Source organism: Vicia villosa, linkage group LG1 (genome assembly GCF_029867415.1).
Source record: "Vicia villosa cultivar HV-30 ecotype Madison, WI linkage group LG1, Vvil1.0, whole genome shotgun sequence".
Lineage (NCBI taxonomy): Eukaryota > Viridiplantae > Streptophyta > Magnoliopsida > Fabales > Fabaceae > Vicia > Vicia villosa.
The window spans coordinates 144,446,339-144,462,755 of NC_081180.1; the positions used below are offsets into that span (position 1 = coordinate 144,446,339).

The 16,417-nt window shown below is 36.7% G+C and overlaps 1 protein-coding gene across 1 annotated transcript; it reads left to right on the forward strand.

Annotated features, from left to right (window-relative positions):
- Nucleotides 1–575: 575 nt before the first annotated feature.
- LOC131618725 (probable aspartic proteinase GIP2) lies at nucleotides 576–2,156 on the forward strand. Its single transcript, XM_058889895.1, has one exon. The coding sequence runs from the start codon at nucleotides 626–628 to the stop codon at nucleotides 1,955–1,957; it is 1,332 nt and encodes a 443-aa protein (XP_058745878.1). The 5' UTR covers nucleotides 576–625; the 3' UTR covers nucleotides 1,958–2,156.
- Nucleotides 2,157–16,417: the final 14,261 nt, after the last annotated feature.

The window sequence follows — 16,417 nt, forward strand, 5'->3', positions numbered from 1 at the left end:
TTAAAAGATGACCCAAACTAATCCGAACCAAATGCGGTTTTTTGCGGTTTCGGTTTGGTTTGGTTTGGTTTGCGGTTTTCTATTGGGTTGGTTTGGTTTTGATCACCCCTACTATAAACCCTACATAATTTTGAATAATATATATTTTATAATACCAATTATATATCTGAAATGAATGAATGCGCGTCCCATACCAGAACCCGTGCAAACGCACGGGTTAGTTACTAGTTCGTATATAAACTTAGAACTTTTGAAGTAAGCGTACACATGTCTACTTCAATATAAATCTTCTTAATCAGCTGTTAGTACAAATTTGAAACTAGTTTGATTTTGCCAGAGGAAAGAAATTGGCGAAGAATAATAAAGAAAAAGAAACAAAAAAGTATCTCAACTTTGACCAAGAAACTAATAAGATAATATATCCAGAACCAAGATAATAGTATAATATAGTAATGCTAGCCAGCTTCCCGAAGCAATCATATTTGACTTGTTAACCCCTCTAAAATTGTCTTTTACTCAAAAATGGCAACTCTATCCACCCATCCGAATCCACTTTCATGCATAAATAGAAGTGTCTGTGCAACATCTCTCCAACTCAACCCATCATCTCTACTCATCTCTAACAATGGCTTACTCCAATTTCCAACACTTCATTACCCTCCTCCTCTTACTTTTCTTCATTTCACCCACTTTCTCTCAACAATCTTTCAGACCAAAAGCACTCATTCTCCCCGTCACAAAAGATAGCGCAAACACTCTCCAATACATAGCCCAAATTAACCAAAGAACCCCACTAGTCCCACTAAACCTCATCGTCGATCTCGGCGGCCAGTTCCTCTGGGTCGACTGTGAAAACCAATACACCTCCTCCACATACCGCCCCGCACGGTGCCACTCCGCCCAATGCTCCCTCGCAAAATCCAACAGCTGCGGCGATTGCTTCTCATCACCAAAACCCGGCTGCAACAACAACACATGCGGCCTACTCCCCGACAACACCATCACCCACACCGCCACCAGCGGAGAACTCGCCGAAGACGTTTTATCAATCCAATCCACCAACGGCTTCAACCCAGGAAAAACCGTCACAGTTTCACGCTTCTTATTCTCATGCGCGCCAACTTCCTTACTTAAAGGACTCGCAAGTGGTGCTTCTGGTATGGCCGGTCTCGGAAGAACCAAAATCGCTTTACCATCTCAACTAGCTTCCGCTTTTAGCTTCTCTAGAAAATTCGCTTTTTGTTTCTCCTCTTCAAACGGCGTCGTTATATTCGGTGACGGTCCTTACGGTTTCGCCGCCAATGATGCTATTCTCCCCAATGTTGTATATGATTCAAAATCTCTCACTTACACGCCGTTATTAATCAACCCCGTTAGCACAGCTTCTGCTTTCTCACAAGGAGAGTCTTCAGCTGAATATTTCATCGACGTAAAAACAATAAAAATAGATTCAAAAGTGGTTTCAGTTAATTCGAGTTTGTTATCTATAAACAGTAACGGTGTTGGTGGAACAAAGATTAGTACAGTGGATCCTTACACGGTTCTAGAAGCTTCTATTTATAAAGCGGTTACAGACGCTTTTGTGGAAGCTTCTATTGCAAGAAACATAACGAGGGAGGATTCGACTCCTCCTTTTGAGTTTTGTTATAGTTTTGACAATTTGTCTGGGACGGCCTTGGGTGCGGCGGTGCCTACGATTGAGCTTGTTTTGCAGAATGAGAATGTGGTTTGGAAGATGTTTGGTGCGAATTCGATGGTGAATATAAATGATGAGGTTTTGTGTCTTGGATTTGTGAACGGTGGTGAGAATTTAAGGACTTCGATTGTGATTGGTGGGAATCAGTTGGAGAATAATCTTTTGCAGTTTGATTTGGCTGCGAATAGATTGGGGTTTAGCAACTCGGTGTTTGCAAATAAAACTGATTGTTTTAGATTCAACTTCACCTCTACGGCCTAGAATCCTTTTGCTAAGTCAAAATTTTTCTACTTGCTTTGAAGTTTGAATAATTAGTGATGCATTCGTTCATAATAAATGGCTTTGAAGTTTATGTTTGGATTGACAAAGGAGTGTAGATTGATGATGTAAAAAAGGGAAATATCTCTCTTCCACTTTTTATATGAATATAAATGAAATAGTTGTTTATTTTCATAGTTTATATACTACTATTAATCCTTTATAATTATAATTTCTGCATTTTTCTAACTTGGTAAATTTAAAGAAGGATAGTAAATGAGTGGAACTTGATTTAGTCTAGTTTAATATTCAAGTTAAAACTCAATAAGTTTGTATAACTTTTTTAATTTAAATTCAGCTAACTAAAATTCACAAATAATTCAGTTTTGATTGATAGTTTGAACTCGATCGGGTTCAATCACTCAAAATAAATGGACTAAAATATAAATAAATTTAACAAAAACTAAAATTTTAACTAAAAGTCATGTCATTTACATTAGATAAGTATTTATGATGAGTACAATAGTAAGGACCTTAATGATGATATGTTAAACAAAAAGTCTTAAAAGGTTTTTTTTTTTTTTTATGATTTGTATATGTAAAAACACTTAGAAAGGGGGGTTTGAATAAGTGTAGCTTTAAAAACTCTTAAGATAAAAATAATTTGCACAATGATTTTTATCCTAGTTCGTTGTTAACTAAACTACTCCAGTCCACCCCCTTGGAGTGATTTCCCTCACCTGAGGATTTAATCCACTAATCAACCTTGATTACAATGGTTTTTCACTTAGATACCTTCTAAGTCTTCTAGAGTATTCTGATCACAACATGATCACTCTAGGAAATCAATGCTTAGATACCTTCTAAGACTTCTAGAGAATCCGATCACAACTTGATCTTCTCTAGTTCCTTTTACAAATGAATGTAAACAAATTCTTACAAGAGTATTACAATGCTTCTCAATAAGCTATAATCACAACTGTGATATTTCTCTTAAGTTCTAAGTTTAATCTCACTAAGATATTACAAAAGTAATGTTAGGTTGAAGATGAAGTTTGATAGCTTTTGATTCAGCAGCGTTTCAGCAAGATTGAAAAGTTGTTCGTAAATTGGTAACCTTGCTTCTGATCAGAACTTCACTATTTATAGGCGTTTTAAGAAGATGGCCGTTGGAAGCATTTAATGTGTTGCGTGATCCGTACAACATTGCATTTAATGTTTCACTCTTTTGTCAACTACCTCGAGCTTTGCTTTTCCTGCTTTAACTGACTTTGCCTTTAATAGCTTCTAACGTTCCTTTTGTCAGTCAGCGTAGCCTGCCATCTTGTACTTGCTTCTGACCTGATCTTTGTAGATACAAGGTTTGAATTAATTAGAGTTAAACAGCTTGGTGCAGAGCATCTTCTTGTCTTCTAACTTTGAAGTGCTTCTAACGTGATACCATAAGAACTTCAGTGCTTCTGCTTCTGAACTCAAGTTCTTCTGATGCTTCAATAGACCATGTTCTGATTCTGCTTGACCATCTTCTGATGTCTTGCGAGAGCATGTTCTGATGTTGCATACTGAACCTTCTGAGTCAGTGCTTCTTAGCGTTGAATTGTGCATACTCTTTATATATTTCCTGAAATGGAAAATGCATAGGATTAGAGTACCACATTGTCTTATACAAAATTCATATACATTGTTATCATCAAAACTAAGAATATTGATCAGAACAATTCTTGTTCTAACAATCTCCCCCTTTTTGATGATGACAAAAACATATATAATTGATATGAATTTGCAATCAGAAAATCAGATGACCAAAGACAATTACACAGTTATAGCACAAGCGTATAAACATAGTGTGTGAATATGTCTCCCCCTAAGATTAACAATCTCCCCCTGAAATAAATACTGGAAAAATTTATAACTAAAAGACTTCTCTGAGTATTTTCCATTTCAGTCGAGACGTTCACATTTGCCTAGAACTTCAGAATATTCAGAGTTTCTGCTTCTTGCTTCCTTAGGACAGCTTCAGAGCTTTGAATTTCTTCTTGAATCATTGCATGCTTGATTGTATCAGAACATTCTTGAATGTACCAGAGCATCATCAGAGCATCTTTACATCCTGAAATGTTTCAGAATAAACTAGACGACAAAAGTCAGAGCATGAATGAATCAGAACATTCTTTTAAGAAAGAACGTATATCAGAGCAATGCTAAACAATATCAGAGCACACTTTGATAAGTTCTTAAAATAAATATGTATCAGAACATATAAGGGATAAGAATGTGTTAGAGCATATTCTGCCACGAGAATATCAGACATTCTTCCTTCTTGCTTCTGATCTTGAAGCTTCACAGCACTAAGCTTGCTTCAATTCCAAAAGCATGTTTCTTTATAGAATTGATTTTCCCCATGTATTTGCTTCTCATGTTGAGCTTTTTCAGAATATCTTCAATCCTGCAAAAAATCTCAAAGACATAGAACTTGCAAATATTGTTAGGAATGTTGAGACTTACTCCTAGCAACTGATATAATAAATCAAATCAATTATCACGTTTTCTCCCCCTTTTTGTCATAACATCAAAAAGCATGTAAAAGATTCAGATGAAAAACAAACAATATGAGAGAAGATAATGTTTCATTGATTCATCAAAACATATCAGAAGAGACAGAAGGAGAGAAGCAGATGCAAGAAACAGATGCAAGAAACAAGAAACAACTAAGACCAAAGTACTACGACTAGCCTAGCTTAGAAACTAACTTGGCCAGAAGGTTTTGAATCTCAGAAGTGCTTTCAATTTGCTTCTTCATAAAGGATCTGAATTCTTCGTGAGTTTCCTCATGCTTATCCAGACGAGAGGCAAGATCAGCTTGGTTCTGTTGAAGAGCCTTTATAGTGTTCACCAGAACAGAAGGTTCAGAAGAAGAAGCTTCACAGCTATCGTTCAAAGGAACAGCATGCTCAACAGCAGCATCTATCATGAGAACATCATCTTGATTTTCCTGAACAGGAAGTTTCTTAGCAGGATGATTCTCAGCACTTTGCTTCTCAGCATCAGCTTCTGACATAGAAGCATCTTCAGCATAATCTGGAACAGGAAGATCCGTTTCTTCATTCTCAAGAGCCTGAAGAATCTCAGCCAGATTCCTTGGAGGTGTAAGAGCAGCAACTTCTGATGGATATTCAACAGCAGGATATACCATATCTTGTGCTTTCTTAGAGGGATTCTCCCTTAGCCAGTTGAAGAACGACTGAAAATCTCCAGTCAGAATGAGAAATTTAGGCTTCCATACAATCATTGTTAGGCATGGTTCATCTTCCAGCTCATCTACAAACTTCTTCTCCTCAAGAGATCTCCAATTTTTGATAGGATGATAGTACTTACCATCATCAAGCTCTAAGCAGTAACCAGAAGAACCAGATGCCTCAACAACACATCTCTTCTGGATGTTCATAGCATCAAACTGAAAATCCTTCCCAAAGATTCTCCATAAGCCTCGAATAGCAGCATGATCCAACTTGGAGTCATGAGCAGCTCTCAAAGTTTCCATCCTTGTTCTGAACTTAAGCATGAAAAGGTCAAAACAGACATCAATAGATGGTTCAGGAGGGTTAAAGGTGAATTGATAATCAGGGTCCATAAGGCAGTAGGGTTTGGATTTTCTGGAAGGTAAAGAATGGGTTAGAGAAGGTGTAGAATCTGTGGTGAAAGTGGATGAAGATGAAATTGCTGAAGGTGTTGGGGGAATGGCATTTAGTGGTTCAGGGTTCAGAATATAAGTAGAAGGAGGTGGTTGGAAACTGTTTGGAATGGTGAAAGAATTTTGGGGTTCAGAAGGAGGAGGCTTTTTCTGAGAGGAACATGCAGCAGCATCTGCACGAAAAGCTTTCTTGATGCGCTTCTCACGGTATTCATCAGATTGTACTTTGAGAGGATCATAGGTTTGCTTCTGCTTCTTAGCTGGCTTAGGTCCTGCTTCTGAGAACTTTCTCTTTAATCTCTTTTCTTTCTTCTTATGCTCTTTCTTCTTCAACTCAGCCAGAGATGGAAGAATTCTTCCTCGAATCCACGCAGGATCAACAGAAGATTGAGCTTTGACACAAGACTTCAAATAACGCTTAACAGATTTGTCAAGCTCTTCTTTGAACAATTGAGAGAAACTTTCAACAGGGATTCTTCTAGTCATAATATCTAGAAATATTCTTGGAGTAGAAGTTACCTTCTCAATCAGAAGCATCCTTTGTAGATCAAAGGCATTCAAAATGTGTCCTTGAATGACAGTTAAGAACTTGGGCGTACCAACAGTTCTCAGAATATCCAACAAGTTACTTTCTATCAGAATGTCTGAGATCATTCTGGCAAGAGGAATGGTGTTCTTCTTGAAATCTGGATACTTCTTGCGTTCTTCATCTCGTGATTCTTCAATATTTGTCTTCAAATGTTGAAATAGAATGTTTGAGAGATTAACCTTAGTACCTTTTCCAATGCAGAAAAGTACATACTTCTGATCCTGATTTACATACGTAGAGGCAAGAGATCGCTTTCTATGATAAAGAGATCCCAGAATAATCTCAGCCCAAACTCTGTAGAAAGGCTTCAACGAAGTAGTTTGATGAGATGCAGATCCAGAAGAAGTAGACAATTCTTTATCAACTTTTTCCCAATCAACTCTACCAGGAAGAGCACCTGTGATTCCTTCAGAGTCATCAAGACTATAAAGCTTCCTTATCATCTTCTCAGTCACAACAACTTCATGCCCTAATATGAAGGAGATGATAGCAGTTGGAGTAACTGTTGCATGAGTCCAGAAATCCATCACCAAGAGGGGATAAACTGGTCCAACCAATCTTTCAAAGTAGTTTGACCACCCTTGTACCAGCATTGTAGCCTTGGTTTTGAAATCATGTTCCAACAGATTGTCAAAATCCACCATAGTTTCACAAAGAACTTCCAGTTCCTCATTAGGAATAGAACAGGTCTTCAGGGGATGATAGCCATATTTGTGTTGAACAAGATGTGCTGAAGACATTTTTTGTTGAGTACTTGAGGATGAAAGCATGAATTCACTCTGAGATTCGGTTTAGAAACTAGGGTTTATGCAACAATGAGAAAGAGAGATGAACGAAAGAGACAATGAATGAAGAAAGAGAATGTAAAGAGATAAATTGTTATGGAGATGAGTTTATATAGAGACGGATTTGAAATGAAATGCAATATGCGTTTGAATGAATATGATTACACAAAAATATAGAATCAAATGCATTTAATGAGAAATGACGTTAGGAGAGATAACGTAGTATTTGAAAAGATTTGCACAGTTACCTAGGGCGGCGTCTCCTCAACTGTACGCGTGTCTGTCCAAATAGAGTGAACACGTGTTCATCTTCTGGAACAGTTGGTGACAACTGTTTTGCTTTAACTTTGATTCTGACAGAGTTAGAACTTCTTATCTTCTCATTCTGATCATAAGTTCTTACTGACATCCTTTAGAAAAGATCTTGTTCTAATAGGATCTTCTTTCTTTCCAAGAATGACATCTTCTGAGTGAGCAGAGGTGAGTCTGGAAGATCTTCTGATAGTTGGTTCTTCAAAAATTCTGACATTCTCTAAAGAAGCAGCAACTTGATCTTCTGATCCATTGCTTCTGGGTTCTCCAGCTTCTGAGTCACAGACTTCAATATCTGCAAAATTCTCAAACTGCTTTGGCTTTTCAAGACCAAGCTTATCATCAAATCTGATATTGATTGATTCTTCAACAATCAATGTTTCAGTATTGTATACTCTGTAGCCTTTTGAGCATTCAGAATATCCAAGAAGGAAACACTTCTGTGCCTTAGAATCAAACTTACCTAGATGATCTTTAGTATTCAGAATAAAACAAACACATCCAAAAGGATGAAAATATGAAATGTTGGGCTTTCTGTTCTTCCATAATTCATAAGGAGTCTTATTAAGAATAGGTCTTATAGAGATTCTATTCTGAATATAACATGCAGTATTTATTGCTTCTGCCCAGAAATGCTTAGCCATATTGGTTTCGTTGATCATGGTTCTGGCCATTTCTTGTAGACTCCTATTCTTTAGCTCTACAACTCCATTTTGCTGTGGAGTTCTAGGGCAAGAGAAATCATGGGAAATACAATTTTCTTTGAAGTACATCTCAAAGAATCTGTTCTCAAATTCGCCACCATGATCACTTCTGACCTTTATGATTTTACACTCTTTCTCAGATTGAATTTGAGTGGAGAATTCAAAGAACACTGAATGAGACTCATCCTTGTGTTTCAAGAACTTTACCCATGTCCAGCGACTATAATCATCTACGATGACTAATCCATATTTCTTCCCTCTGACAGAAGCTATTTTGACTGGGCCAAACAGATCAATGTGCAGAAGTTCTAGCGGCCTAGAGGAAGAAACCACATTCTTAGAGTTGAATGCAGGTTTGGAGAACTTTCCCTTCTGACATGCTTCGCAAAGAGCATCTGATTTATATTTCAGATTTAGGAGTCCTCTGACCAGATTTAGTTTGTTAATCTGAGAAATCTTTCTCAAATTAGCATGGCCTAATCTTCTGTGCCAGACCCATTGCTTTTCGCTAACAGACATAAGACAAGTTACCTTCTGATTCTTAAGATCTTGAAGATCAATCTTGTAAATGTTGTTCTTTCTATTGCCTGTAAATAGGATTGAGCCATCCTTCTAACTTACAGCCTTGCAAAACTTTTGATTGAAGATTATGTCATAACCATTGTCACTTAATTGACTTATGGATAATAAGTTATGAGCTAATCCTTCTACAAGAAATACATTAGATATGGAAGGAGAGTTACCAGTATTTATGGTTCCAGAGCCAATAATCTTGCCCTTCTGATCTCCTCCAAACTTTACTTCTCCAGCGGACTTAAGCACCAGGTCTTGGAACATAGACCTTCTTCCCGTCATGTGCCACGAGCACCCAGAGTCCAGGTACCATGACATGCTTTGCTTTTTCTTCTTTGCTGCCAAGGATATTTGCAACAGAAATTATCTTCTCCTTAGGTACCCACAACTTCTTAGGTCCTTTCTTGTTAGTTTTCCTCAAGTTCTGATTGAACTTGGGTTTAGCATGATAAACAACAAGAGGTACATCATGATATTCCTTAGGTTTAGCAACATGATATTTTTTAGGTTGTGTCACATGCTTCTTAGTGTGTGTAACATGAAAGCTTTTGGCATGTGAGGTGAACTTAATATCATGGGAGTGGTCATACTTGAACTGATCATACAACGGCTTGTATGTGATTTTCATATCATCTATAGGTTCAAGTTTGTATGGGGTATCACCCTCATAGCCAATGCCAACTCTCTTGTTTCCAGAAACACCATATATCATAGAAGCAAGATGACTTCTACCAATACTTCTAGATAAGAATTTCCTGAAACTCAAGTCATATTCTTTAAGAATATGGTTCAGACTAGGAATAGAATTTTCTGAGTCAGAAGGAAATCCAACATTTTTGGATAATTTTAAAACTTTTTCCTTCAGTTCAGAATTTTCTAATTCCAGCTTCTTAGTTTCAGAATCAAATAGCCTTTTCAGCTTTTTGTATTTGATACTAAGATGAGCCTTGAGTTCCAGAAGTTCTGTTAAGCTGGAAACTAACTCTTCTCTAGATAGTTCAAAAAATACCTCTTCAGAATCTGATTCTGATGTAGATTCTGATCCATCATCAACTGTGGCCATTAGCGTAATGTTTGCCTGCTCGGCTTCAGAGTCTGATTCTGATGAATCTGAATCATCCCAAGTTGCCATAAGACCTTTCTTCTTATGAAACTTCTTCTTGGGCTTCTCCTTATGAAGCTTTGGACACTCACTCTTGAAGTGGCCTGGCTCATTGCATTCAAAACACGTGACCTTTTTCTTGTCATTTCTTCTGCTTCCAGAAGATTCTCCTCTTTCAGGCTTTTTAGAACTTCTGAAGTTCTTGAATTTCCTTTGCTTACTCTTCCAGAGTTGGTTTACCCTTCTGGAGATCATGGACAATTCATCTTCTTCTTCTTCTTCTTCTGATTCTGATTCTGATTCTTCAGAACATTCTTCTTCTGCCTGAAATGCGTTAGTACATTTTTTAAAATTAGATTTTAACGCAATAGACTTACCTTTCTTCTGAGGCTCATTAACATCTAGCTCAATTTCATGACTCCTCAGAGCACTGATCAACTCTTCAAGAGAGACTTCATTCAGGTTCTTGGCAATTTTGAATGCAGTCACCATAGGACCCCATCTTCTTGGCAAGCTTCTGATGATCTTCTTGACGTGATCAACCTTTGTATATCCCTTGTCAAGAACTCTTAATCCAGCAGTTAGAGTTTGAAATCTTGAGAACATTGTTTCAATGTTTTCATCATCCTCCATCTTGAAAGCTTCGTATTTCTGGATCACGGCAAGAGCTTTGGTCTCTTTGACTTGGGCGTTTCCTTCATGAGTCATTTTCAATGATTCATATATGTCATGGGCAGTTTCCCTGTTAGATATCTTCTCATATTCAGAATGAGAGATAGCATTCAGCAAAACAGTCCTAGACTTGTGATGATTTTTGAATTGCTTCTTTTGATCATCACTCATTTCTTGTCTTGTGAGCTTTGCTCCACTAGCTTTCACAGGATGTTTGTAACCATCCACCAGAAGATCCCGTAAGTCACCATCTAAGCCAAGAAAGTAACTTTCGAGTCTATCTTTCCAATATTAAAAGTTTTCACCATCGAATACTGGTGGTCTCGTGTAGCCATTGTTTCCATTTCCATTGTGTTGCTCAGTAGAGCCAGATGTCGTAGGAGTAGGAGTACCATCAGCCATATTGACTTAGCGTTTTTCTCTTCCTGAATCTTTTCTAAACACGGTTAAGTGCTTGCACCTTAGAACCGGCGCTCTGATGCCAATTGAAGGATAGAAAAACACTTAGAAAGGGGGGGGTTGAATAAGTGTAGCTTTAAAAACTCTTAAGATAAAAACAATTTGCACAATGATTTTTATCCTGGTTCGTTGTTGGCTAAACTACTCCAGTCCACCCCCTTGGAGTGATTTACCTCACCTGAGGATTTAATCCGCTAATCAACCTTGATTACAATGGTTTTCCACTTAGATACCTTCTAAGTCTTCTAGAGTATTCTGATCACAACTTGATCACTCTAGGAAATCAATGCTTAGATACCTTCTAAGACTTCTAGAGAATCCTATCACAACTTGATCTTCTCTAGTTCCTTTTACAAATGAATGTAAACAAATTCTTACAAGAGTATTACAATTCTTCTCAATATGCTATAATCACAACTGTGATATTTCTCTTAAGTTCTAAGCTTAATCTCACTAAGATATTACAAAAGTAATGTGAGGTTGAAGATGAAGTTTGATAGCTTTTGATTCAGCAGCGTTTCAGCAAGATTGAAAAGTTGTTCGTAAATTGGTAACCTTGCTTCTGATCAGAACTTCACTATTTATAGGCGTTTTGAGAAGATGACCGTTGGGAGCATTTAATGCGTTGCGTGATCCGTACAGCATTGCATTTAATGTTTCACTCTTTTGTCAACTACCTCGAGCCTTGCTTTTCCTGCTTTAACTGACTTTGCCTTTAATAGCTTCTAACGTTCCTTTTGTCAGTCAGCGTAGCCTGCCATCTTGTACTTGCTTCTGATTTGATCTTTGTAGATACAACGTTTGAATTAATCAGAGTCAAACAGCTTGGTGCAGAGCATCTTCTTGTCTTCTGACTTTGAAGTGCTTCTAGCGTGATACCATAAGAACTTCAGTGCTTCTGCTTCTGAACTCAAGTTCTTCTGATGCTTCAATAGACCATGTTCTGATTCTGCTTGACCATCTTCTGATGTCTTGCGAGAGCATGTTCTGATGTTGCATACTGAACCTTCTAAGTCATAGCTTCTTAGCGATGAATTGTGCATACTCTTTATATATTTCCTGAAATGGAAAATGCATAGGATTAGAGTACCACATTGCCTTATACAAAATTCATATACATTGTTATCATCAAAACTAAGAATATTGATCAGAACAATTCTTGTTCTAACATTATGAATAAGTATATATAGTTTTTTTAGACTTAATAAAATGCGGGGGATTAAAACTTTTTTCTCAAATTTAGTTATCCTTACACGAATTCCATTAAGGATTGTGGTAGGCAGTCTTTTTTCCGAATAAGTCTTTTGATGTGTCTATTTTGCCTACGTGTCGAGTAGGTGATCATCTCGATGTCTCTCATTTAAGACCCAACGTCTATCCCCTATGTGACTACATTTTACTGCATCGAGATTTTTTATATGGTGTGAGATATTGACTATAATATTTATGATTGTCCACAACCTCTCAAACACATGGCATGTAATGACAAAGTGGTTGAAGAGAAACATGATGGTCCACAACCCCCATGCACGAGGCCTATAGGGCCGAAGTGGTTGAGGGAAAGACATTGCCTAATGATGATACTACACATGATGGTTAATACTCTAGGTTCAAATAAATTAGGTCGTATGATCGGAAACACTTCACATTTCCCTTCGTGCAATGCTTATTTATTGACGACTATTAGTATTTATTTTGGGTCGACGAAAGGCCCAAAAACCAAGACTCAAATCAATGTCAACCCACACTAAATGATCCAAAATATAAAAGTCTTCACACAAGATATTCAAGGTACATTATTTTGATCTCCCACTTTTACTACACTCATCTTGAATCCTAAACTAACTTGGGCTTTGGAGTGCTAACCTTGCAAGTCCACTCCGCACCATCGTATTGGAGGTCAACACCACTATTTCAATATCATTCATCATTGATCCTCACTAATTTTGGTTCTAGATCAGAATAATGGCTCCGTCTGTGAGAATTGACTCCTAATTTTTGCGAAATTCTACAAGTATATCATTGTCGATCTAAAGTCAAATTTCTTTCAAAATCGAGAGAGAAGACAATCAACCAACACATCACTATGAAGTGATCGGTTAGATTCTCTAATTTCATTCAGTTGTAACCGATGAGATCCACGACATCGCAAAATCTGTTAACGATCCATTATGAGAACATCTCTCATAAACAACAAGTGATTCCAAGCCACAAAATGAAGATCGAGTTAAACTGGACTGTTCAAGAAAAGAGAAGACAATGGAAGCCTCGAGTGTAGAGGTACTAGAGGTTTTCGTTATCTTCATCATTTACGAAACGCCTACGAGATACATCATTGACGGTGCATCACCATAACAACTTCCATCTGGCGCATTCGAGCCATCAAACCTCTAGCAATCATATCTAAACACATACGATGGTAGAGATCCACAGACCATAAATAATTAGATAGCATGTACCCTCAATCGAAAGTAGTGTGCATTAATATATATATATATATATATATATATATATATATATATATATGAAAGGAGGATTGGTCATACTTACCACTAAGAAAAGAACATAGAAACGAGAATCGACGTTTAAAGTTGCTCGCAGGTCTCTAGTACGCTTGTGCAGAGACATCATCTAATATAGCTATGAGGCTCGACACAACAAGATAAAAACCTGACTGTAACAATTAGCATGAAGATAGTACGTCTAAGGAGAAACTAGAGTCAACCCGCGCTCACTAGAAAGAAACATATGGAAGAAGCTCTTTAAAAATCTAATGCCTTGTCCAATAGTGATTTCAAAGTAAATTAGATTGAGGCTAGTTTGATCAGATCCATGAATCTACTTGTCCATATGATTTATTGGTCCCTAGGTGCTTGGTCGATCTCAATCCGGTATAATAGTAGAACATAACCACTTTATGATACCAAAGTTATAAGTCATATATGGATATCGATGCCCTCAATTGTCTTGGAGGACCCTTTGATAGATCCAACAACCATGTATAAATGTATGGACAAAGTGTTATTTCAACCCCAATACTTAGTATTGTAACGCTAAATTGAGTGGACTTTAACCTAGTCTGAATCAATAGTAAAATAGGATAAAAGAAAGTGAATGTTTATGTATGAAAGATGGTCACATGATCTACTTTTCTTGTTATAAAAAAAATAAATTTTGTTAAACTATAATATCATAAATTTAAGAAAAAATGAAAATAAACGCAGAGGCCAAAATAGTTTGATTGAAATTACGAATCCAAAATTACAAAATTAAAAATAAAAGTAAAAAAGCCAACAAACATAAAAACATTAAAAAATCGAGTATGAACTAAATGCAAGTTTGATTATGTAATGACTCGTCAGGTCTAGATTCGCTCTGGACTCACTTTATCGACTATTTGTTAAAGAGATGAAGGCTTGATACTCTTTTTAGTCTCGTTTATGCCTTGGGGTCCATTTTGGTCCTCTTCCTTTTAAAAGTTCCAAGTTTGTCCCTTACGTTATTAAAATGGTACCACGTTTGTCCTGACTGTTAGAAATGTTAGATTATTATTAAAAACATGGATGGCGTGTTAAGTTATTGGTGAGGTGTAATGAATGGTTTGGTTATATGGCATGATGAGTATTGGCCTTGTTGAGGTGTCATTTGAAGTAGCATAGTATTAGTTGATTTGTCATTTTAATTGATTGATTAATACATATGTTGAAATAGCAAGCCCTAGCATATAAAGAAGTGAGAAGAAGTAAGTGAGAACGATAAAGAGTACGAAGAGATAACGAAGGATGTGTTGAGGAAGATTAAGACGCATCATAGACTATGGTTATTTTACATGTCCTTGTCTACTATGAATGTCTGTAAATGTTGCATTTTCTTGATTTGATTAGGTGTGTATGTTTTTTTGCCTCTTTTGAAATATGCTATTATGTTACATTTTCTTGTATGTAATGTTGTGTTTTCTTGTATTAGGTAGAAATGGAAGAAATTTTGTGTTTGAAAATTCATCATAGTGGTGAGTTTGTGAACTCTGAAAAAACTGAGTGGGGGGGGGGGGGGGGGGGGGGGTAAATGTAATGATTTAGAGATAGATGTAGATATATGGTCATACTTTGAATTGGTTGGTGTTCTGAAAGATCTAGGTTACACTGAGGTAGACACTACTATATATTACCATGACCTCACTTTTGGATGAATGTTCTTAAGAATGATATGGGTGCGTTAGAGGTGGTTAACCTCTGTAGGGTATATTTGAAAGTTGACATTTACATAGAACGTCTGTTATCCCAACCAGAATATGTTGAAAATCTTATAAACATGATGGAGAAAGAATGCATAGATAAATAACCTATAAATTTGGAGGAAGAAGCCATAGATGAAGAACCTATAAATATGGTTAATTTGGATTTAGAATCCATCCTTGAAGATCTTTATGAAAAAGTCATGAAGGATATGAATGTAGGTACTGACGGCGAGTGTGTAAACAATAATGTGTTGAGGGTATGAATATAGGAAAGGGTGTGAACAATGATGGTGAGGTTCATGATGGTATGAATATTAATGCTGTTTTGTTGAATGTTGTTACAAGCTCCGATGACAGTGAGAATGAGAGTTACAATTATGATAGTGCTTTGGAAGTTTCACTTAGTAATTTTGATATGAGTGTGGATAATTCTGATGAACACTTATACACTCTTGTTGAATATGATGGAAACCATGAAAGAACAGGTAAAAAAAGAAAAATAAATGCGAAGAGATAGATGGAGAGGAGAATGGAAGTATATATGAGAGTGAGGAGTTAGATAATGGATATGATAGTGAGGGGAGTGATGCACCAAGAAAAAAACATTTTTTTAAGTTAATGAAAGATATGGCTCATTATAAATGGGAGTTGGGAACTTATTTTAACTCAAAAAGTGACTTTAAGGAAGCAATTCAAATGCTCTTAGTCCGGTGGTGGGTCCCTTTGAAACAGAAGCCATTGATTCTCCATCAGGGTTTGCTTCTTTTCACCTCTAACTTCTTCATAGAACCATTCAAAAATCCAAATCAGCATTGCCATATCCCTGTAGAGATTGAGAATGCAAATTGCAATGAATTATTACATAGACATTTCAACAATATTCAACTTATTTTATTCAGGCTAAAGATTACCTTAAAATGTTGATAATCCAAAAATAGCTTTCCATAATTGTTGACAATTCTTGCCTTACAAATTATAGCAATGTCTCTACAATGACATAGATGCTTCCATGGAAGATTAGAGCAGCTAAAGACCTGCAAATCACTTCAGTTTCTAGATGATGACGACGAACCGCACATAAAACTTATGATTAGAAGATGATTTAGGTTTCAATTAGGGGATTTTGAGAAGCATTTTGTGTTAGGGCAGAATTTGGGGGAAAATATAAAAGTGTTTCAGCAACAAAGAAGAAGATGATGAATAGACATTCCGCCAATCCACCTCAGCTTCCATGTCATCTAAAGTAACGCCGTTAGCCCGTTTTTGACAAAAAGGACCACTTTGATTTTGTTATAAAACGTAAGGGACCAACTTGGAACTTTTAAAAGGAAGATACCAA